This window comes from Euprymna scolopes, chromosome 7 (genome assembly GCF_053919585.1).
Source record: "Euprymna scolopes isolate OS-2025 chromosome 7, ASM5391958v1, whole genome shotgun sequence".
NCBI classification, from domain to species: domain Eukaryota; kingdom Metazoa; phylum Mollusca; class Cephalopoda; order Sepiida; family Sepiolidae; genus Euprymna; species Euprymna scolopes.
Window position 1 is genome coordinate 146,183,382 of NC_136488.1, and position 26,184 is coordinate 146,209,565.

General features: G+C 36.1%; 1 protein-coding gene across 3 annotated transcripts in view; it reads right to left on the reverse strand.

Annotated features, from left to right (window-relative positions):
* The window catches only part of LOC145280030 (WD repeat-containing protein 13-like), a 443,316-nt gene that overhangs the window by 308,498 nt on the left and 108,634 nt on the right, over positions 1-26,184 (reverse strand). For all 3 annotated transcript variants that reach the window (XM_080131693.1, XM_080131690.1, XM_080131691.1), the window contains exon 2: positions 1,014-1,069. In XM_080131693.1, the coding sequence (XP_079987819.1) occupies positions 1,014-1,069 (56 nt within the window). The remainder of the gene's footprint in view (positions 1-1,013; positions 1,070-26,184) is intronic.

Here is a 26,184-nt window from a genome sequence, read left to right on the forward strand (position 1 = left end):
CATTCTATGGAGGCCAGGCGCGAACGCAGACCCCACAATTTTATTATAACATCCCTATTTAAGTTAAAACATACTTATCAAAGTATTCTTATGTACATCTATATCAAAAACACTTGTAAACGTTTTTTTTTTTTTTAATTTTTTTTTTATTTCCATACTTTTTGGACCAGGCGCGAACGCAGACCCCACCATTTTAATGAACCACCTTTCTGCCAGATCAAACATACCCATTCCTCTGTCTCGATACATCTTCTATCATTATATGTGATCAGGTTTCTATAATAGTCAACCATATAGGAGCCTATTCATGACCAGACAGACACACACACACACACAAAGACATTCAGCTTTATATATATCAGCGGGTGTCTATTTAAATAAACATTCTGACGAGTTATTTACGGGTGTCAATTCCATGGTCGAGTGGAAGAACCGCCAACTGTCAACACGACTGTCCTAGGTTCAATCCTTGGCTTGTGAGAGATGCTAGTCTAGCGGCACTGATGAGTTGTGATACAACGAAACAGGACTGTATGTCGATGACTACAAATATATTTTAAGCCCCCCTCTTTGGGTAGAACACTGTCGTAAATAATCTCACCCGCTACTTAATTGGCTGAAAATGCGAAGCTCGTTGTTTGTTTGTTTACGAACAGGCGATTTGAGCACTATAAAAGTGGTGGCGGGTGTCTATTTAAATAGACATTCCGACGAGTTATTTACGGGTGTTGATTCCATGGTCGAGTGGGAGAACCGCCAACTGTCAACACGACGGTCCTAGGTTCAATCCTTGGCTTTGGAGAGATGCTAGTCTAGCGGCACTGATGAGTTGTGATACAATGAAACAGGACTGTATATCGATGACTACAAATATATATATATATATACACACACACACACACAGATTATTCCATTTTATGCATTTTTTTGTTTGTTTTAAACCAAATTCTTTAAACAGATAGTGAGAGATTAGAATATTTTAAAATATTAAAATTTCTCATTTAATTACTCACATCAACTTTGGCATTTTCTCTTAAAAGTTGGCTTCGTCTTCTGATGTATAATGTTCCTGGAAAAAAAATAAAATAAAATTATAATGAAACATAATAAATTACTTATCTAAATGATTTCAAGATAGCTGTAAAACCATATATCATCATTATCATCATAATATTTGGTTTAATGTGTTACATGTTGGCATGTGTTGGGAGCCCTTTTAGAAATTGATTTCCAAACTAATCTATCTCTAGCCAAGTCTTTATCTCTCAAGTTCATTTTCATCACTTCCTGCGTGATTTCCATGGCGTTCCCATGTGAACTGAGCCTGCTACTCCAACTGTTTTACATCTACTAACCAAACACTCATCCTTTTTTTTCAATGTTACTAAACCAATAAAGTCTTTTTTTGTACACATCTTCCTATCTATAGTATCATTCTTATCATTTCACTCCATACAACACATGTCCTCAACCTCGCAATTAAAATAATTATATTTACCAAAACTTGTCTACAATTATACATATATTAATATACATGTTTGCTCTAGCTTCATCCAAGCCATGGTTTCTTAACCAGTGTCCACATGGATTCTAAAGGTCCATGAAACATTTTTGGAGGTCTACAGGCAAAATATAAATTATATGATACTTTGGTGGTCCATACATATGAATAGTGGTGAACATTGTACAGTTATATACAAACAGTAACACAAAAGTTGCTGTGCTGAGAAGAAGGAAAATTTGAAATGGTTTCACCACAAAGGAATAGCAAGAAAGGACTATACTGTCAGATCAACCAACTTCTCCATCAACACACGGAAGTGCCTGGAATTTCCCAATATCTATACCTACAAATATATCTTTCTGAAATTCTAAATTGATATATTTGTGCCTAGTTGTCTCCATTGATGTATTTTTTTGTTTTTTGTTACAAGCATCAATGTTTTTAAACAGAACTTCTATAAGAAAAAAAAAGGTTTCGTTTCAATAACTATCTATCTATAGAATCCACAATACCATGGACTGTTTCCCAGCTTACTACAACACAGTCGTTTTCAAGTCCAATGTCAACAAATTTTTACTGAACCATCCTTTTAAAATAATCAAATTCTGTCCAGTTTCAACCATTATTACCAAAATTCTCAGTGTTTTCTTACTGTCCATCTTGCAAGCTTGTGACTTCCTTCAGTCTTGACAGACTATGGATACCCACTGTAAGGATGCCTGCATGTGAAATCTGTGTGGCAAGAGTTGCGCAGTCTCCAACCATGCCTCTCTTGAGTCAACATTGTTACATACCAGTGGTAAGTGGAGGTACAGGACGACTGGAAACAATGTTGAGATGAGCGGAGAGCACATACAGCGCCTAGAATTCCCAAATGGTCACCCATCTGGTACTAGTCAGGCTCAACGTTGCTTAACTTCAGTGAGCTGGCAATAACCGGTGTGTCAACATGATTATGCCGGATATTCTTTGAGTGGCTTTTTGGGCCTTGATAAGCAGTGACCTGTGAGTACATAAAAACAAAAGCAGCTGGCTGTTTACATTTCAAACTAGATATATCCAGTAACTGAAATATGGACAAAAACTGTTAGGGTTTTTAAAGCCTGCTCAAATATCAGAGGGTTTGAAGAAAAGTGGAGTTGCAGACTGTGCCAAATTTAAAATTTCCTATCACATGGATAGAATGAGATTACAAATGTGATACTCTTGTGTCAGAAGCACCTTCTCATGTTAAAAAAAAAAAAAAGAAATTTCTATGATAACATTTATAATCAATTTTGTATTCTATTTCTGAAACATTTTACAACTGCTTATAGTAAGTGCGATTTATTCTTACAAAATGATCCTAAGAAGAAAAAAAAAAGAAAAGAAAACAATGTTTATTCTTTAATAATAAATATTTCTAACAGCATTTTGACTAGGAAGAAAGTGTAGCATCTGTTCTGATGCTACGCTTAGTCTATTCCGTCCTTGGTTAGTGAAGAAGTCCTTCTAAACAAAGGCAATTTTTTCGTTTTGTTTCAATCCAGAGTACCCCTTTCTGGGGAGCTGGATCTCCCTCACATTAAAAACCGATCTTGTGTTTAACTTTGCCCTCATGGGGAGACAAGTAAATAGGAATAAAAATTACTAAAATAAAAATGGCCTTTTTTTTTTTTTTAATTGATTTCCATTAAATGAGTTACGAAAGAGATAGACATGAAAATAGCAATCATGTTTATCTGAGATTTTTATGCTTAAGAAGTTTTGAGATGAGGCTGTGGATAGTAAATTTATACAACTCTTCTCATCTTGCAAGGATTTGTTAACATTGGACTTGAAAACAACGTTTTGGGTGATGTATGAGGGGCATGCAATAAGTAATGCCCCTGACCCACTTCCCATAGCAGTAGAGCAACGAAACTTGGCACAGTTATTAGTCTTTCTCTACATAGGAACCACCCAGAGTTATGCATTTCTCCCATTGTTTGATGCAGCTCTGGAGACCGTTTTTGTAGAACACCCCAACCACAACGTGACTTCAGAAATCAAGGCTGCATGATCTGAGAAACGCTTTCCTTTCAAAAACAACTTCATGGCTGGGAAGAGGCGAATGTCACAGGGTACAAGGTCAGGAGAGTAGGGAGGATGGGGAGGGATTTCATAACCACACGACCGTGCTTTTGATCTTATGACATGCGAGTTGTGAACTGGAGCGTTGTCTTGCAGGAGGAAGGTACCTTTGCTGATCTTGCCCCGCCTCTTGATTTTGATAGCTTCCCTTAATTTCCTCAAAAGTGAGGTTCCTGTAATTGTGGTACCCTTTGCCAGGAAATCTGTCATCACTACTCTGTCCTGGTTCCAGAAGACTGTGACCTTGCTAGCGAAGGGCAGCACCCTTGCCTTTTTTGGAGGTGGTGAGTCCAAGTGCTTCTACTCCATTGACTGGGCTTTGGTCTCCGGATCATAGTGATGGACCCAGGTTTCATCCTGTGTAATCAGTCTTTTGAAAAACTTTGACTCATCTTCTTGGCACATCTCCAAATTCATTCTTAAGCACTCAACGCGTTCTCGCTTCTGGAATGGTGTGAGCAACCTGGGAATCCATCTGGCAGACACCTTATGCATATGCAAATGGTCATGAATGATAGTTTCCACAGACCCTGTACTAATCTTGACATCTTGGGCTATTTGGCGAATAGTAATGCGCCGATCTTTCAAAATGGCAGATGCCTCATCAATGGCAGAAGGGGGGGCGACCAGGTCTGGGAGCTGTTTCCACTGACTTCCGGCCATGTTTGAATTCACAATGCCAGCGTTTTACAAGGTCATATGATGGGGTATTATCACCATAAGTTTCTTTCATTTCATCAAAAGTCTCCTATGGTGTGTGTCCTTTCAAAGACAAAAACCGGATCACTGCTCAACATTTAACAGGCTCCATTTCACACCTGACTCAGTTCAAACACCTGTAAAACAGAAACCACAATTAGTTCAGAGCTGTAATTTGCTACATAACCCGTAGAGGTATAAATCATTGCACATACAAAATTTCAGTTAGATCAGACAACTGGAAGTGGGTTAGGGGCATTACTTATTACACGCCCCTCGTAATCTCAGACTTTCTTCAGATGCATTTTTATTTATTTATTTTTTTTTACTTGCAAATATTTCTGTTGAACCAAAGAAACTACACTGTTGTGACATAGCTCGTAACACATGATTTCCGGTTCATCTGGGGGCATAAAATAAGATGAGTAAAGCATACAAGAAAATGTGTATTTCAGTAGAAAGATTAGAAGCCGAAATCAAAATAGTAGAGCGAATAAAAAGAAATCTAACATATAAACGACTGTCTGTCTGTCGGCCTGTCCGTCTGTCTGTCTCCATATTTTCAAACTATCTCCTCTGAAACTAAAAGTTGCAGAGCAGTGCTAGAGGCCTTAAATGATTGGATTTTTTACAAGCCGTTCTTCTATGGGTCGTTAGCCAATTAAAATTGTTTTTAAAGGGTCAAAAATGGGCCAAAATTGAAAAAAAAAATCGTAAAACATTTTGTACATCCATCTTAGTTTATTTTTAATCAGTTTATATGCATGTCATGTTGGTACAGTGGTAACCAGCTTGAAATGCTATAGTTATGGTTTCGATTCTAGCTGATGGCACCTAAATTTTTTTTTTTTTTTTTTTTTTTTTGAGATCATGACTCTTTAATAGTATATACAAAATCTGGACAAATGAATATTCAAGCATATTTTACACCCGAGCAAAGCCTCACCCCCTCTCATCCGCTAGTACTATACGATGTCATATAATGGTAGGAAGGCTCTTCAAAGGAACAAGAAACAAACTAAATGTTCTGATGTGACTCGTACCATATAACTTCTGATCATCCAGAGATATAAAATAAGGCACGTGGAGATTGCGTATTCCAATAACACGGACTTGTAACTATTTGTCAATACATCTTGTATTTGATCCACTACTTAATAAAGTAGTAATCCAAAATTTTATCATGATCATGATAATAAAAAAACAAGAATCTCCTGTTCCCATTGCTAAACTTTAAGTATGTTGTGACTTGGCTCATACTACATCACATCCGACACCTGAATATATAAAATAAGATACACGGCGCACACAGGAGAGCACATTCTAGTAACACAGGCTTGTAACTAACACCTACTATTTGTCAATACGTTTTGTACTTGTTCCACTACTTAATAAAGTAGTTATCTACATTTTCTCTGTTTTATCATTCTTTTTGTGTGCATTCTACCAAAGTACTATTAATCAATTTTTTATTATGGGCATGTATATGTTATTTCACAACTAACAAAGAACATTCTAGCAACAACCGACGCGAGTAAATGTGACTTTTTTTTTTTTAAATATTGAGATTATGAAGATTTTAAAATAATTGTATTGATACGCAAACGCTGGAAGGAAGGTACTATTTTATAGTAATTAAAAACTTATAATCAAGCGTCTAATTAAAAGAGCAAACTTGCAATAAAGTGCATATTCAAGTAACATGGAATTATAACTAATGTGTGCTATTTATAAATAAGTTTTTTTTACTTATTCCACTACTTAATAAAGTAGTTATCCATATTTTCTATGTTTTATTGTTCTTTTTTCTTCTTTTGTGTGATATAACACAAAATAGTGAAAGGAGAGGAATGCAACTTTTACAACAGAATTTTGCCAAGTACTTTAATCACTGCACCACAGGTCCTTGCAGAGAACAGTAGTCCAAATAATCCAAATACAGTGGTACCTTGGTACTCGACCATAATTCGTTTCAGATGTTTGTTCAAACACCAAACTGTTTTACAAGCGAAACAATATTTCCCCTTTAAATTAACTGAAATAGAATTAATTGGTTCCAGAGTTTAAAAGTACCTTTTTATCTGTAAACCTTGGGGATTTTATACATTTAATGGCGAGAGAATGTCCATTTTTCATTGTTGTTCAAATCATTGGTTTAGCTTTGTGTAAAGACTTTAGAAGCAAAGTTTTTTTTTCTCACACAATTACCATCCCGAGATATGCCCGTTTCATTTGTTGCATTGAAGTCTACTAAACTTTTTTTTTTTTTTTTACTTTTTGGACACCTCAAGGTCCTTTTTGTTGTCCCACCCAAAAAAGGAGTTCCTATTTACAATGTCTCCCCACGGGACAGAGTTAGACACCAGAGTCGTTTTTTAATGTGGAGAAAAGGAACAAAAATAAAAATTGTCTCAGTCGTGAAGGATTTCTCCTCCACTGACAGAACAAGAAATTGAAGTGCAGCATCTGAAGAAAAGATACTACACTTTGATCTTGACCCGAAAAAAGGAGTTGACGAATCGAATTGTGTGGTTCTAGTGCCACACTGATGTGCTAAAAATAACTCATATACCGTCTAAACTGTCGAAGGGGTTGCGATGATGCTGTTCTAAATATAACTGTCGTTGCAAGATTCAGAGACACGTGGCGACGTTGTCGAACGGGGTTGGTTCATCACACTACACTTCAAAAGTATCATGACCTGTATGAAATACAATGTTCCACTGAGGAACACCACTGCTTGTTGACATTCGAAGTGAAGCCAGCGGTTCAAACTCAGAAATTTTATTTGACTACAGAAGCAAGAAAATCTCCAACTTTTGATTCAAACACAGTTGTTTGACAATTAAGGTATCCCTGTAATACGAATTGATAAGCAATACGAACATTTTTACAAGTTGTTTTTTCAGGTGCTTTGCAATGATGCACATTATGTAATAGTTGCTTCCCGATAAAAAAAAAAAAAAAATTTTCTTGCCGATATTTCAAAGCTGTATCTGGATAAATATTTGTTGCTTTCATAATTTTCTTGTAGATTTACTTTCCTGGCCTTGTTATTATCAAGCAGTGTTCGATCTGGAGATTTCTGAAATGTATTGATTTTCATATATATATATATTTATTTATTTATTTATTTTAAGTTTGCTTCTTCAATAGAAAATTGTATGGCAAGTAATTTTTTTTTTCTTTACATCGGTGAATAAAAACTGAAGATGAAATATGAGTGGGAAGAGAATGCGTTTCAGACGCGTTTTATCAGATAATCAGATATTTTGATTATTAAAATGAATAAAATAATACGAATCTAAGCTCATTTTCTGGTCAAAGCTTATTCTACTGCTGTTTACTGATATATGTAATCATATATCTGCGTGATATTTTTTTTTTTTTATAGAAAATCATATTTTTCACGATCTTTAACCATTTGAATAGAAAGCCATTACAAGGCTGATTTTAATCTTGTTAGTTCGAATTGTCTCCCTTTATTAAATATGATCAAGACAATGTTATTGCTTACTCATAGAATTTGATTTTCTTAGTTTAAAAAGAAATACTTGATTACATGATTTTTGGACTATGACATTTTGTTCTGTTAACAAATATGTACAATAGATTTTTCTTTTTTTTGATTAGTTTTTTTTTTTTTTTTTTTACAAGGGAGTCACCACTTACCAAGGCCTGAAGGCTACTCAAGGATAAAGATTAATGAGTGTACAATGGTCACCGAGAAAACAGTATAGTGATTGTTAGTGATGGAAATTAGGTATAATTAAATTATTTCATGGGATGACAGCTAAACAAGAATTTGTTTACATTGGACTTGAAGATGACCATGTTGTAATCAGCTGGAAAAGTCCAAACCAAAATTAAAAAGAAAATACTTCATTTAATATGCAGCCATCCTAACACAGATTACTAAAGAAAACATATGAAATTATGATATCCGAGTATAGTGGTAATCCTTGAATATAGTGGGATGATTTCTTCAACTGGATTCTAACATCATCATCCCACTATATTCAAGGGTTACCAATATGCTCGGATATCATAATTTCATATCTTTTCTTTGTTTCAACCTTCATTCTCTTTATCTATGTCACATAAAAAGAATTAATCTTTAATATATTTTCTTTGTATGTGCTGAATAGCCAAATTATTTCAAACCATATCTAATATTTTGGCTAATGACTTTTCCTCGGAGGAGATGAGCCTACATCGAAAATCCATGAGTTAAGGAAAGTACTCTGAATTGTATTCGTTGTTCAAATAATACAATTTTGTTTGGAAAAATTATATTTTTTTTCAATGAAATTTAAATATTAAAAAACAAAAACAAAAAACTATAAATATATAATATATATATATATATATATATATGAAAGAGATTCTGTCAAGTTGGATAGGCCACACAGCAAGACCACTTGAGAATACACCACTTTAACCTAGAGACATAAAAACTGTCTGACCAAAGTGTCTATTATGTGGAGTGGCCATAACTTTTGGAAAATTTTAAGTGGCTCACAATTTGAGCATGGAATTTTACTTTTTAAGCTTATAATTTGCATGCATTACAACCCCTACTAAACATGCATCAATGTTTACAATAAGACTAATTAACGTTTGTAAAATTCTATTTTAAAAAACATAGAAAACATCCTTTACTTTAATTTTTTTTTTAAATTACATTTTCACCTCAAACAAGGCACATTGCCACTTTGATGTAGGGGGCTACTATCAGGGACATAAGCTACTATGCTATTATGTAGGGAGTTGGGCAGCAAGATGTCGGTTCACGCTACACTTGAACTTCTGCATGTCAGTACAGTTGGGGAAGCAGGGACCCGGAAGGGAATTCCAAAGTCTAGCGGTTCTGGGGAAGAAACTACTGGAGTAGAAGGCTCTCATCTAGGGATCTCTACTGTGAAGGGGTGGGATTTAGCTGCTTGTCGGGTTTGTCAGAGGTAGTTATGTCAAGGGGGTGCAAGTGCTTGTAGTTCATCAGAGCATTCACCGTTAAAGTACTTGTAGAACAGGCAGAGGGATGCAACATTTCGTCGATGGGACAGAGGTTGAAGCTTAGATGACAGTTCAGGACCTATTAGTTGGCAACTCTCTTTTGAACCTTGTCTAGGATCGAGAGACTAGTAGCAGATGCACCATCCTAAATATGACAACAATACTCCATACATGGGTGGATGGTGGCCTTATAGAGGTACAGAACACTTTCGGGCGTAAGTAGCTTTCTAGCACGGTAGAGAGAATCTACCTTCTTCACAGCGGTCCTGGTAACGCTCTCAATGTAATTGTTCCAACTCATGTTTCCTGTGACCGTTAGGCCGAGGAGTTTAAAAGATGTACTTTCAGATAAAGAGTCTTTGGCCATTGTTATTGGTGGTAGAGAAGGTTTCTTGTAATTATTGAAGGAAACAAGTTTAGTCTTGGCAGCATTGAATGTGACCATCCATTTATGTCCCCATTTTACGACAGATTGGAAGTCATCCTCTAGCGTTTCTGCCATTTCTTTAGATATGTATTCATTTGTTTTCCTGTTGTGTCTGTTATAGAGCGTGGTGTCATCAGCATATATACCCATCTCAAAGACAATTTTGTCAGGGAGGTCATTTATGAATATTAGGAATAATAGAGGTCCAAGGATAGACCCCTGAGGCACTCCCGCATTTATATCATATTGTTTAGATGCTCGACCGTCGAGGCCAACCTGGATTTTTCTCTTATCTAAGAAGGATTTAATTATGTTAAGTATTTGTCCAGTGATACCCTATGATCTGATTTTCCTGAGAAGACCTTTATGCCATACGCTGTCAAAAGCCTTAGATATATCTAGAGCTACTGCTCTACTCTCCCCTGCTTTGTCCAGTGAATGGTATGTACATTCAGAGATTACAGTTAGGATGTCTGCTGTGGAACAGGCTTGCCTAAATCCATATTGTTGGTTGGTCAGAAGTTCAGCATCTGTAAGGTGATGGACTAGAGCTTGGTTAATCATGGACTCAAATATTTTGGTGATAAGTGGGAGGAGGCTAATGGCGTGATAATTTACTGGGTCAGTTCTTTCGCCAGAATTCTTGAAAACTGGTACCACAGAGGCTGTTTTACAGCAGTCCGGAAAGCAAGATTCATTAAGGCACTTTACAACAAGGCACTTGTTGTAAAGTTTGGAGAGAACTGGAGCTAATTCGGTGGAGCACTTTTTTTAATAGCACAGCCGGGATGAGATCGGGTCCACATGCTTTTGAAGTGTCAAGATTTTTTATGATAGCATGCACCTGAGAAGGGGTGATTTTCAGATCATCTAGTGTGGTGTCTGTCTGCAAAGGAAAGTCAGGGAGGGGGTGGTTAGCAGGGTCCAGTGTGGAGTTGGAGGCACACCGACTGGCAAGCATGTTAGCCCTCTCAGTTGCTGAGCAAACAAACTCATGACTGTTGGATAGTGAGCAAATTGTTGATTGCCCATTATTTACTGCACTGTTGTAGATTTTCTAGAAGTTGCGGGTTCCTAATTTTTGTATTTCAATGCGTTTTTTGGTGGTTTCAATAAATTCTCTCTTAGCTGTCACTATTTCTTTCTTACAGTTACTTCTGGCTCCTATGTACTTCTGTCTGTTTGAACTGGACTGGTCGGTTAAATCTACGGTATGCATGCTGCCTTTGCGCAATGGCAGCTGCATAAGTAGAAGTAAACCATTGGAGAGAGTGGGGCTTGCTATAAAATTTAAAACAAGATACATTCTCAATAAAAGCAGTTAGGAAAATAAGGGCTCTTATTAAATGTAGCCATGGTTAATTACAACTTGTATACGCTAATGGACTTAATTTAATATAAAGAAGATCTTTGCATCCATATATATATATATGCTGTTTGAATGATGCAGTATTGATATTAACGTTGAAGTACTTTTTTGAGTGTTTTTTTTATTTTATTTATTTTTTTTTTTTTTACAGGAGTAGGAGAGTCACCACTTAAAGATCTGAAGGCCACTCAAGTTTAAGGATTAATATGTGTATGGTGGTCACCAGGACAACATTGTAGCAATCGTAAATCTCTAGCTATGGTATAGCTGGAAATGTCTTCTCAATTATTAAATCATTTCTTTCTGATAGGTTCATAAGAGTAGTAGTTGAGGGGCAAAAAACAGAAGCTCACAGTATTAATGCTGGGCCCCAACTCTTTTCCTGATCTACATTAATGATCTTCCAAATGATCTTCCAGATCACATCCTTACATCATTTGTAGACATTTATGCTGATGACACTACCATCTATGTTAGCACATCTAAGACAGTAAACGACCAAGTTGTCTCCGATTCTCTCTTCTCTGATCTTGAGCACGTGGTACAATGGGGAAAGGAGTGGCTGGTTACTTTTAATGCATCAAAAACCAAGCTTCTCTCTTTACATCAACATTCTGATCCACATCTGGCATCAATTGAAATGAATGGCTCTCATCTTCAAGAGGCCTCAAGTTTTGACAAGCTTCTGGGCTTGACCGTTACTACTGATCTTAAATGGAACATGTACATCAAATCTGTTGCCAAGACCGCTGGAAAAATGGTGGGATCTATCGATCCAGTAGATATCTCACTACTGATGCAATTCTCTATCTATATAAGAGCCAGGTACGTCCAAGGATGGAATACTGTTGCCACATTTGGGCAGGAGCTGCGAGAAAGGACTTGTCCTGCCTTGATAGAGTTCAAAATAGACTTCGTAGCCTCATAGGAGATGTCCTTTTCTCTTCCTTGCAACCTCTATCTCACAGAAGAGATGTTGCGAGTTTGTCTCTGATGTATCGTTATTTTCATGGAAAGTGTTCGACTGAGCTTCAGTCTATGGTCCCCCCTCGCCAAACTTTCACAAGAAACACTTGTCTAGCTGAAAACACTATCAATAATTCCCCCCACTCTTTATCTGTGCCTAAACCTAAATGTAGATTCCATGAATAAAGCTCCTTTCTTAGAACTGCACGTCTGTGGAATTGTCTTCCGTTTTCCTGCTGACTACAATATGGTTGTCAGCAAGTCTAACGTAAACAAGTTCTTGATGAGCCGTTCCATATAAGTTAACAAATTTACCGAATTTTCATTACTAATGATTACTATATTGTCCAATTTCTACTGTACACTCTTTAACCCTATCCTCGAGTGGCCTCTTGGCCTTGATAATGTGGTGATGTCTGTGTAAAAAAAAAAAAATCGTTGGTGGAATTTGAGTAGAATTTGATTATTTCAAGAGGATGGCTCAATAAGAACTTGTTTACATTGGACTTGAAGACAACCATATTATAGTCAGCTTGAATGCAGGCCAGCAGAACAGTTCCACAGACAGGCAGTTCTAGGTAAGAAGCTTTGTTCATGGAATTTGCAGTTTTAAGCATAGATAGAGGGTGGAATAAATTGTTGATAGCAGTTGTCGCTAAGTGAGTATTTTGCGAAAGTTTTGCAAGGTGGGGGGATCATAGACTGAAGCTCAGACAAGCAAGTAAAATGGAAGATAAATGTTCAAACAGGAGATTAAAAATATTAAAATATTCACTAGTCAACTGATGAACATGTTAAAAGTGAAAATAATTTAGACATTTTTTTATATACTAATACATCACTAGTTATCAAAAGCCACTCAAGGATGAAAGTTTTCTGTTCAAAATTCCATACAGATTCCTGGGTTTGATAAAAATAGTCCCAAATTTGACAAGATACACCTGAAGAAGGCATCGGTCGAAACGTTGCAAGACTACCACTCAAAATGAGAACAGTAGTCGGAATAATCCAAAAAATACAAATTGCAGATGAATAAGGAAATTGAACAATAATAATCAGTTCAGAGGAATATGCCATAATAAACCTCTTTTCCACCAAACTCATATCAATACTTTGTGGTTATACTAATGGGTTACTAATTACCAAGGCTAAAAGCCACTTGATAAGGTTTAATGAGATTAGCAATTGGATCATGAACAGTATGATGAAAGGATCGGAAATGATGAGTGAAAAGGACATTTGTTTGATTTCTTAATTGGTTGACTTAACAAGCATTTGTTGGCATTGAACTTGAAGATCACTTGTACTCATTAGGAAATCAGTATTATATTCCTTGTGCAAAGGTTTTTTTCTAAAACTGTATCTGTGGAGCCCAATACTGTAAGACTGCTCCCCAGATGACTATAACATGGCTGTTTTCAAGTCTAATGTTCCTGTTGAGCTGTCCTCTTAAATAACTAAATCCTAACCAAGTTCCACCATTACTAATAATTACAAAGTTGTTTTACCGACCAATGGATACTCATTAATCTTGAGTAGCCTTTGAACCTTGATAAGCAGTGCTCCACTCTTTAATAAAAAGTGTGGGGGGGGGGGCTGTAGAGACTATTCCCCACTAGATTGCAAAATCATATTTGTACTCAATACATGGTAAGAAAGAATGGTCTGAGCTGCACCACCTCAAATATGGCAATAGTACTCCCTTTAAAAGCATATCTGGGTCAGAAATCATTACTTCCTGGAGCGATAGAATGATCCCATTTTTTCTTTAACAACCTTACTAACAGATTTCATGCAAGATTTCAATTTCAGGTCCAGGGAGGGGGGTGGGTGAAAGTCAGTCCTAGTAGCTTATCAAGGCAAAGAGTTTTTTCTCAAGGAGAGAGCTATTCATTTCAACTAAGGCAAAGTAAGTATCCGAATGTCAGTAATGAGAAAAGAGGAGCTTGGTTTTAAAGGTGTTAAAAGTAACAGGTCACTCCCCCCCCCACGCCCACTGCACCATGTGTTCCATTACTATAAAAAGAATGTTCCACCAAACCCATGCTGAAACTATTACCTCAAAGGATTCAGATCAACTGGCATAGGACCAAGAAATTAAAAATAAATGATCCAAAAAGAAAACGAAAACGTACAAACAGTATTACCAGAAGGTAAAATACTTGTTGAAGTTGGATACAGACTATTAAAAATAACAATGTTAATGAGGCACGATTTGTTGCAAAAGAGTATAGCTGAAGGTTTTCTACAACAGCTTGATTTTCATCCATTCAAACATTAATACATATATCACTTTGATGCGATTTATCTGCCCAATGATCGATGTTCTCTCCTCCAAAATGTTAGGCAGTAAAAACAAAAAAAAAAAAAATATAACAAAGAAAGAGGAATTAAGTTTATCAGCAGAACAGAGGTAAAAGAAGTGAACTTAACAGAAAGATAATGAGGAGGAAATTGTTCACCAAGGCACACCAAGGCAGCTGAAATAGAATTGTTAATCAAGGTGCGACAGGTGACTGGGATAAAAGATTGGATATACAGGTTGATATATTTAGAGTTGGTTTACGAAACATTTTAGAAGTGGCAGCAAGTTTTATGAGTTAGAAACAGTTTATGGGCAGTTTTGAGTTTGTGACAACTGAGGACAGCTAACAATTGGAAAGAGTTGAATGCACGTTCTGGCTCGGAACTGATGTCAACTGACAAACACAAGCTCAACAGAAGATATAGATGTGAACCATAGCATTTTGAGGGTTATTTCCCATGCTGGTATCACACACACACCCAAAACCCAACCAGTATATACAGAAGATGTTGGAGTTTGTGTTTTGAGTGATTTTATTTTTTTTTATACTTGTGAATCTCTGCTCGCCTCCTCGAAAGCTGCCAATATGATGACAGAACTAGAAGAGAACATGAAAGAGAAGACGACCACAGAAATGGTATTGGAGTTGGCAACTGTTGTCAAGCAGGGTGGAGCATGTGAGCTCACAACAGCATATATTGCTCATCTTTTACAATCAACACCTAATTGATAGAGAGAGTGGATGCTATTTATATGTGAGCACATTCAATTTCATCTGTGGAAGTTATCTATTTTGAGGCAATAAGAGTATTATCTCGGCCAAGGAGATTATGTTTACTAATGAGTCAGCACTTATCAAGGTCAAAAGCCACTCAAAAGATAAAGGTTAAAAGATATATGTGCAGTTAGTTGAATAATAAAGGTTATGAGCAGATTCAAAATGATGAACAGAAGGAACAACATTTGATTACACATGTTGACAGTTTATGGTAGGAATTTGTTCACACTGAATTTGAAAATGACCAGGTTGTAGTCTGCAAGGAAGTAGTCTTATGATAATGTTTCAGAAATGGGAAATTCTTAAAAAAAAAAAAAAAAAAACTGTTCATGGATATTCTGAGAAAGTTCTTTGCACATTTATCCTTTTTTGTGGACTGTTATACTCATCTTCATAGTTGTTGTTTCATTATGCCTTGGTTAACTCATCCTTTGGCCTTCTTCAAGTAATTAACCACGAATGGATAGGAATGCTTAGTCATGTACTGCCTTCCATAGTTGTTGTCTCATCACGTTTTGGTCAAGTAATCCTCTGGCCTGCTTGAGTAAGATTGTAACTTATCTTCAGACCATGCTCACTTGGAATCAGAGACAATGCCTCTATCCATTGTGCTACGAGCCCCGAAAAAAAGAATAAATGCATCAAATTATGAAGCCTCATCTCAAAGGATTCCAAAAATAACAAATGTTCTTTGCAGTTGTTGTAATAAGATTTGAATGTCTTACAAGGAAGAACCAGAGATTAGAGCTCAGACGAGCATCTTCCATGGAAGTGATGATAGAATAGGGACATACTGGCAGCATCTCTTAAGTGAGAAAAGAGTTGTAGATAACATAAGCGATAACCACCCCCACAACTCACTACTAGCGTGGCTACCGTAATATGATGGTCACGCTACTACTAGTTTATGAAGTCGATTTTGTACTATGGCAAGAAAGAATGCTCTGAACTGCATCTCCACAGACGTGTCATCATCAGCAGCAGCTCATCTTTCAATAAATGAATAAATTTTTACAAATCAAAGCAGAAAGACTAAAAATTGATCTGATCAAAATGTTAATCAATACAATATTACTGATAATCTAACACCAATGTCCACTTATCTTCTTTTTTGTTTTCGTTTCTTTTTATCAACCAGACATTTTCATTTTCTAAACGATAATGTCAGTTGTAAAGGTTGAAATATGACAAAACTATAAAAATAGTAAATCAAAAGTTAAAAGGTAAACAACAAGTGCAAATTACTTCAAAGCTATTTTGAATAAGTTCAAGAGTTTTGTTTTGTTTTTTGTAGTCCCTACATTTCTGAATGTTCCCACCAGGAAGACTGCAGAATGAAGAGCAACTGATGCAGTGATGGCAAAATAGACTGATGCTCTAGAAACAATGTCCGCGATGATGAAGATTAATATTTAAATTATAGACTATTTTTTTTTTTTTTAAATTACATTTTCACCCCAAACAAGGCACATTGCCACTTTGATGTAGGGGGGCTACTATCAATGACATAAGCTACAGAGGTACTATGTGGGGAATTGGGTAGCAAGATGTCGGTTCACGTTACACTTGAACTTCTGCATGTCAGTACAGTTGGGGAAGCAGGAACCCGGAAGGGAATTCCAAAGTCTAGCGGTTCTGGGGAAGAAACTACTGGAGTAGAAGGCTCTCTTACATCTAGGGATCTCAACTGTGAAGGAGTGGGATTTTGCTGCTTGTCGGGTTTATTGGGGGTATTTAAGTCGAGGGGGTACAAGTCTTGCAGTTCGTCAGAGCATTCACTGTTAAAGTACTTGTAGAACAGGCAGAGGGATGCTACATTTAAATTTTGAATCGGATTACAAAAAAATAAAAAAACATTTTTTCGAAAAGTACTTACCTAGACTAAATAATACATAAAAGGCAGTGTGTGTGTGTGTGTGTGTGTGTTCTCTATAGACTTCGAAACGGCTGGGCCAATTTTTTTTAAATTTCACAAAACTGTACTTTATGGGTTTTAGAATGTTCTAAGGTTTTGTATTGGAATACCTCCGATAAGTATCAAAAATTGACAAAAAAGAAGGAACAGCCAGATTTTTACCAAAGTTAACACTTTTACACAGCCTAACATCACAAGCGCATTTGAAAAGTTTTATCACAAGTAGAAAGGCCTGGTGTACAAAAATCAACAGTCAGTTCTTTGATATGTTCGAAATGGATGTTTCTGTTTAGAGCACAATTGAACCATGATACTTGACTTTTGCATTTGAAACTTTAATTCAAATCATGATACAGGTTATTCTGTAGCAAATATTGTGGCCTAGTAAAAGATGCTTTCGATTAGGCATTTATTTTGTAGTGGATAGCGTGTCTGATTTCCACAAAATTGTTTTGCTCATTGCTAGGGTTTTTATTTCAATTAGAATTGGCATCAGTATTATTTTTAGTTATTTAATTTTAGTTCTTTTTGCTCTTTTTCTTGTCATGTTGGTCACTTTCTTTTTATTAATTCTGTCATTTTCTTTTTGACTACATTTAGGTTGTTTTTATTAAATATATTGTATAAGGGGTTTACTATAGCACCCTATAACTATAGGGTAGAAACTAAACTCGGAAAACTTTTCTTAAACCTAACCAAAAAACACTTCCTCCCGTAACAAACACCTTACACAAAACATCTATCTATCTTCTTCTATCTATCTATCTATATAAAAGTGAAAATGTGTGTATGTATGTTCGATTTTTGTGTATGTCCAAGAAAGGCTTTTTTCAGAGAAGCGGTCGGTCGGCTTGCAACTTCTTAAAACTTTTTATATCACATAGAAATTATAATATCTCCGAGTTAAAAACAGAGCTCACCTGTCTATTTAATTTGCTTGACTTCGACATTTGTCGTTCGCCGCATGTGGATTAGTCTTTTTCCTATAATTAAAAGCGACACTAATTCTGGCAGTATTTTCCGTCTATCGGCGGAAATGTCCGAAAGCAATCAGATTTGATCAATGTGGAAATATTTTCCTTATATCAAACAATTGCTATTCAAATTGGACAAGGGGTGTTGGTCCCCCCCCTCCCACCAACATCTTGGGGAAATAAAAATAAAAAAAGCTTTCCGCAGTAAATGAAATACTATCCCGCAGTCAAAGTTGACCTCTCATTAAGTCATTAAAACGGGCACCTGCCAAATCTAAGTAATTTATTTAATTAATTCAAATGTGTTTCCGTTAGTATCTTGCGGTGGGTCAATGGTTAAAGTCGCACACTTCTTTTTTTTCACTCTTTAATTTCCAACTTCACCTCAAGGGTTTGGGTTTGGGTTCGATCCTCATACTCACCTACCAAAACTTTTTTTTTTATTTCACCCCCACCCCCCTCGGAGTTTTGATTTACCCAAAACCACACAAACCAAAAAAAATTTTAAAATTTTAATATCAAAACAGGCTTATTTAAGCCATTTTTCACGTGTTTTTTTTTTTTGGTTTTAACGTTCGTTTTTCTGTTTTCTTTTCTCGATTTTTACATTTAACATTGTTCGTTTGCCTTACGTTAGTTTTTTTTTTTTCGATGTTTTGATTACCCCCCCCCCCCGGGTACCCCCCGCTTAAGTTTTAACGTTCGTTTTTATGTTTTCTTTTTTTTACTTCACTTATTCTTAGGTTTTCATTAACACCCCTACCCCTCCAAACACTGGGGTAACGCCAGGTACTCCCTGCTAGTCTATATATATAAAAGCGAAAATGTTTGTGTGTTTGTATGTCTGCTAAAATCTTTCAACAGACAGAATAAAAATTCACAAACTTGGTCTCATATGAAAGCCCCATCCTTCGCCCAACAAATATCAAAAAATTGGCCAAAAACGTTAATTCTTTTCATCCTGAAATCAGCACTTTTCTACAGGGGGGGGGGGTCAGCAAAAACCGTCCTCTCATGACGAGATCGGTTCTACGCATGTGTCAGACGATGTCATAACCTGATTTAGTTTAAATATTTGAAGAACTGACACAATTTCATGTACGTTGTGTTAGGTCAGTTGGTTAGAGCGTTGGGTCATTATCTAAACGTTTTGGGTTTGAATCGTGGAGTGAGATTTCTTTTTTATTTTTTTAGATTTTTAAAATTTAAATATTGAAGCAGGGTTATTTAAGCCATTTTTCATGTAACGTTTCTTTTTCTGTGTTTTTTTTTTTACTTCGCTTATTCTTAGGTTTTCATTAACACCCCCCACCACCGACCAACAACACACCCAAAAGCACCTGGGTACCCACCGATTTTTTAAATTTTACTATTGAAACAGGCTTATTTAAGCCATTTTTCACATGTTTTTTGTTTTTGGTTTTTATTTTTCAGAAGTTTTAGCATTCGTTTTTCTGTTTTCTTTTTGTTTTTGTTTTTTACATTTAACATCGTTCGTTTGCCTTACGTTAGTTTTTATTGTGTTTTTTGTTTTGATTACCCCCCTCCCCCACCGACCGGGTACCCCCCACCCTGCTTTATTTTTCAGATAAGTTTTAACGGTCGTTTTTCTGTTTTCTTTTTTGTGTTTTTTTACTTCGCTTATTCTTAGGTTTTCATTAACACCCCCGACCGACCACACACACTTCCAAACACTCGGGCAACGCCGGGTACCTCCCCCCCGCTAGTCTATAAATATAAAAGCGAAAATGTATGTATGTGTGTGTGTTCGCTTTTTCTGTATGTCTACAAAAGGCTTTTTTTAGAGAAGCAGTCGCTCGCTTCACAACTTTTTAAAACTTTTTATATCACATATAAATCGTAATATCCCACAGTTAACAACGAAGCTCGCCTGTCTATTTAATTTGCTCGATTTCGGGAAGATAAACATTCAACATTTGTCGCTCGCCGCATGTGGGTTAGTCTTTTTCCTATAACATCTTGGGAAAATAAAAAAAAAAAGCGTTCCGCAGTAATTGAATACTATCCCACAGTCAAACTTGACCTCATTAACTCATTAAAACGGGCACCTGCCAAATTCAAGTAATTAAATAAATTCAAACGTGTTTCCGTTAACCATTGCTCCACCGCGAGATGCTAACGTTGCACTTTTTTTTTTCACACTTTAATTTACAACTTTGCCTCAACGGTTCGGGTTCGATCCTCATACTTACTTTTTTTTTTTTTACCCCCCTCACTCCACCCCCGGAGTTTCCATACACACGGGCAACGCCGGGTACCCATCGCTAGTCTATAAATATAAAAGTGAAAATGTGCATATGTATGTGTGTTTGTTTGTATGTATGTATGTGTGTTTGTATGTCTCGCAAAAACTTTCCACACGGGTCACAGATTTTCGCCAGATCAGTATCATTTTAAACTTCCAACCTTCGGCCGACAGATATCGAAAAATTGGCCAAAAACGTTACTTTCTTTCACCTTGAAATCAGTAGTTTTCTATAGGGTGGGGTCATCAAAAACCGTCCTCTCATGACGAGTTTGCTTCTACGCATGCGTCATACGACGTTGTAACCTGATTTACTTTAAATATTTGAAAAGCGACAGAACTTCGTGGACGTCGTCTTAGCTCAGTTGCTTAGAATGCAGCCTCATTATCTAAACGTGTTGGGTTTGAATCGTGGTGTGAGATGTCTTTTTCTTTTTAGATTTTTAAAATTTTAATATTGAAGCAGGGTTATTTAAGCCATTTTTCACATGTTTTTCAGATATTTTTAACGTTCGTTTTTCTGTTTTTTTTTTTTTTACTTCGCTTATTCTTAGGTTTCATTAACATCCCCCACCCCCACCGACCACACACACACCCAAAAACACCCAGGCAACGCCGGGTACCCTCCGGGGTTATTTAAGCCATTTTTCACGTGTTTTTTTGGGGGGGAGGGGAGCTTTTATTTTTCAGATTTTTTAAAGAAGTTTTAACGTTCGTTTTTCTGTTTTTTTTTCTTTTTCACGTTTTCTTTTTTTGTTTTTCCGATTTTTACATTTAACATCGTTCGTTTGGCTTATGTTAGTTTTTTTTGTGTTTTTTTCGATTTTTTAAAGTTTTAAAATATTTACTTTCTCTTATTCTTATGTTTTGATTAACACCCTGCCTGAGCACACACACCAAAAAACAGCCGGGCAACGCTGGGTACCCCCTGCTAGTATTATATAAATCTCACTTGTCTGTTTAAATGTATGTATGCCTAAAATTTTCGACAGAGGCAACAGATTTTCACAAGATCAGCATCGTTTTAAAGCTCGACCCTTTGGACGACAAATATAAAAAAATTGGCTAAAAAACTTTAATTCCTTCACCCTTCACTGGGCACTTTTCTACAAGGAAGGGTCGTTTTTTTTGCCAATATTTTTGAAAGTCATCTCTTTTTGATTGACTAGCTTTAATTTAAACCTTCACCACTTTCGGTTTAGTGATGGACGCAACAGCAAAGATATCACATTTTTTTTTCACATTCTTTTCCTCCTTCATGGTACAGATTCGAGCTTGCCTGCCTACTACAACATTTTTTTTTTTTTTTGCTCAAAACACATCTCCAAACACCCAGACAATGCCGGACACCCAGGCTAGTCTTCCATAATACAAAAGGCAAAATGTGTGTATGTGTGTATGTTTGTCAAAAACTTTTGACAGACACGTCAGACCGTGACAAAATCGGTATCGTTTTAAAGCTCGGTCTCTCAGACGACAAATATCGAAAAATTGGCCAAAAACATTCATTCTTTCACTGTTAACTGGGCAGTTTTTTTTACAAGGATGAGTCACTTTTTTTCATTGACATTTTTGTAGGTCTTTCAAACCTTGCATCAACGACATTACATAAAACATGTTATTTTGACCGCCCGTGATGTCACAATTGCAGTAGGTGCATCAATAAGACCGTTTGCCTTTTTTTACCTCTTTTTCCTTCTGCGCATTGCAGGTTCAAGCCTGCCTACTGCTCCTAATCTTTTTATTTTGCTCAACCAAAACCCAGCCAACGCCAGGCACCCAGGCTAGTCTTTAATAAAAACCTAAAACTGTCCAATAGTTGCTGCGAAAACCTATAGATGATAATTAAAGCCCATAATAAAATACTAAATTGAAGCCATGAAAAAGAAAAGAAAATTTAATGAAAAAAATGACCAACATAACAGCAACAAATATAATAGAGATGAGAAAAGCAATACAAATAATCAAAAGTAATGGGACTTGTGAAAAGTATTTATCTAAGCTAGGATGAATGGCCAGCAAAGCCCGGTCGTAATAAATGCTTAAATATGATATTTTAATTCTTGCAGATTTCATATATACTATTATAGAGTTAATGTTACATCGATTTTTATATATTATAAAGTTGCGATTTCCAAAATAAAAAAATTTATCCATATGACTTGGGTGCATTAGCTTGACTCGAAGCTGAAATAAAAACTTATGAAAAAAATAAATATATAACTTTATCCATAATTGAAACGAAAACCAAAACTTATGAAGAATTCTTGATAAAATTATTTATATAAAAAAATATATTACTGGAGTGCCATCAGTTATAATGAAAACCGAAACCAAAACTTATGAAGAATTCTTGGTAAAATTATTTATGACAAGAAATGGAAGTACATAACAATTAAACGACCCGGATGTAAGCGTGACACACGCTATCGTGTTCATGTATTTGAAACTAAATGTTTTATAAAATGTCAATAAATGTCCTTGATATTTCCAGAGCTAGTAGATATAAATTAAAAAAAAAATAAATAAAAAAAAACTTAAAACGTAAATTCAATCATTTAAATCTTGAACTTTCTAAACATAACACATGAAAGATAACATAAAATATATTAATATTAATATTAAAATAAAGTAAAACACTTGTCTACTACTTACTAGTATGTCTGAAAGTATACGCACTCTAAAAAGGTTATATGAGTAATATACATCGCTAAAAGGCTTTTGTAATAAGTAAAAGTAATAAGAATTCAGATAGATATACTTAAATGTTTACCAGACAAATGTGACAACCTTTAGCGTTCACGTAAATGTGCATAAACCTTTTATTTTTTAAGTAATGGGGGGGGGGGCAACAAAACAACAAAAAAATAAAAAAATAAGATTATGATTTTTTTATCAAATATATAAGGATAAGTCAGTTTGTTATTACTGTTATTTTTACTTTTTAGGTAAAGGGGAAAAAACAAACAAAACATCAAAAAAGATAATCAGCAGTTTTATCATCTTCTATTATATAAAAGCGAAAATATGTTTGTGTGTGCGCTTTTTTTGTATGTCCGGCTCGGGGGGGGGTACCACATCTTACAACTTTTTATATACACCCTAGATTATAATATCTCAAATTTACAATAGGAGGTCGTCTCTATCTTTTATTTGAGCAACTTTTACACGCTATTTTCGTGCTATTTCTTCCTCTCGCGTGTTTGTTTGGCTTTTCCACATAAAAGCGAAACTGAACCCATAGTAAACAAATCTCCCTGGAACAAGTACCAGGGACATCCAGAAAACAATAAGCTTGGATCAATGTCGGGAAAACCCTTCATATCGGACAATTGCTATTCATTTGGACACTCACCTTTTTGTCGAGAGCTGGTTTTCCCAAACATTTTGGGGAAACAAACAGGGCAGAAAACGTAAAGTTTAAGTGACAAAGCTTATTTCGAATGCCGGCGACGTTGTATGTCATGGTGGGTAGTTGGCTTTTTTTCTCACCTTCTCTTCCTTTTTCGCGTTACAGGTTTGAGCCTGCCTACCTGCTTACTACGTTTTTTTTTTTGTTTTTTTTGCACACCTCTCTCCAGCCGGGCTGCCTACTGCATCTAATCTATTTTTTTTACGCCTAAATATCCTTACTACACAACCTCTCCACACCCGTGAAATGCCGGTACGTACTCCCATTACTCTATTATATAAAAGGGAAAATGTGTGTGTTAGTGTATGTGTTTTTATGTCTGCAAAAATCTTTGGACACACGTATCGGACCATTACAAAATTGGTATCATTAGAAAGATCAATCTCTCGGACAAAGAATATCTAAAAATCGGCCAAAAAGATTAATTCTATGCTGGTCAACTGAGCCGTTTTTTGCAAGGAGGGGTCAGTTTGTGTGTCAACATTTTTGCAAATCATACATCTACCAATCTTAACTTATGTTTATAAAACGTTATTTCAAAGGCCAATGACATCAAAAGTCGCCACGGCTGTGACAGCTAATGCATTAGCTTTTTTCACCTCCTTTTCCGCTTTCATGTTATAGGTTCAAGCATGCCTGCCTACGGTGGCTAATTTTTTTTTTCCTTTTTGTTTACAGTCACACGGGCACTTGCTGCTATTTTGATTGAAGCAGAAGTTTTTTTTTTCTGAGGATTTCTCAATATCCTTAATATACCACCTCTCTCTCCACCCAGGCAATGCCGGATACCCCCACTAGTCTTATATAAGGACAAGTCAGTTGTTTATTACTGTTAATCTAAGTAGTATTACATATGCCCAAGTACTATTTCATTCATATTCATCAATCATTTATGTAGTTACAATTTATGTTATTCATAATATAAATCTCACCTCTGTGTGTGTGTGTGTGTGTGTGTGTGTGTGTGTGTGTGTGTGTGTGTGTGTGTGTGTGTGTGTGTGTGTACACAAAATTTTTCTCAGCTGCATTGGACCAGGTCGAAACCAGTACTATCTGAAAAGGGGATTCCTCGGGTGCATAATATCTGAGAATTAGGAAAAAAAATTCTGTGGTGGTCAACTGGACCATTTCTTGCAAGGAGGGGGTCACTTCTTGCGTCAAAATTTTTGCAAGTCATGTACGCCTAGCAAACTGAAAATATGTTTAAAAAACGTAATTTTGAAGGGCCATGACGTCTTTCTTCTTTTCCTCTTTTGAGTTACAGGTTCGAATCTGCCTACCACAGCTAATTTTTTTTTTTTTTTTGCAGTCACATGGGTACTCGCTATTTTGATTGAAAGAAAAATTGTTTTGATTCATTTATGTATTTTTGGAGGGAGGAGGGGGGTCCAGCGCATGCAGAAGTTGTCACCTACTCCTTCCATTCTTTTCTGGGGGTTGCTCAATATCCTTAGTATAACAGCTCTGTCCACACCGAATTTTATGCCCACCTGAGCAATGCCAGGTATCCATGCTAGTATAAAATAAAAGGTATTTTTTTCTCTCTCACCATGTCACCATGAAAAATGTGACACAAGGGTCAGAAAGTTAGATTGAAAAGTCAGCACCCCAGAGGAGGAGCACTAAAGTTAAAGATACCTAGACAGCTCCATCAGCATTCTTTGGTAGAGGTGTGTCATGCAATTAACAAAAAGAGAAGGCAACACTTAACAGGGTTGACCTCCTAGAACTACACAGGACCAACATTACACCACAATTAACAGGGAACAGGTCATACAGAAATATTCTAAACTGTGTTAATTTTGGGGTCCAAGAGAAAAAAAATTCCTGTCCAAAAGATAAGAAAAATTCCAATCATTTTTTTTTTTTTGCTTATATATTTTTTCCAGTACAATCACATTGACACACCGGTTCTCATCAGATCACCAAAGTTAAGAAACGATGAGCCTGGCTAGTACCAGATGGGTGACCATTTAGGAAGGGTAGGTGCTGTATGTACTGCGCAGAGTCGTAGAAATTTCAAGGTTGGTATCTGAGAGCACGTTTAACTCACAGGGGGAGATAAACCCCCCCGAATCAAAACCCAAAGCAACTAGAAACTACCATCTTTACTTGTCTTCCCGAGATTATTATGGCTCTATAATTTGGGGAGCCGAGGTTGCTGACGCTGTTAAAGTAGCAGGGTCGCTGCATGTATGCATTCTTTCCAGATAATTTCTTTAAATAAGATACACTTTCCAATCTACATCGGTTATAAATTTATTGTTTCACCTTTATTTTATTCACTTTCTTATTCTTCTCAACAAAACAACAATTTAGATTATGCGTTTTAGTTTACAAAAATAGTAAACATTTATTATTACAATAGAAAAATGCAAGCATGAAAAGTAATATGGTTAAGCTTAAACATGGAAAATAAAAGGACGAGTTATTCTAGTAAA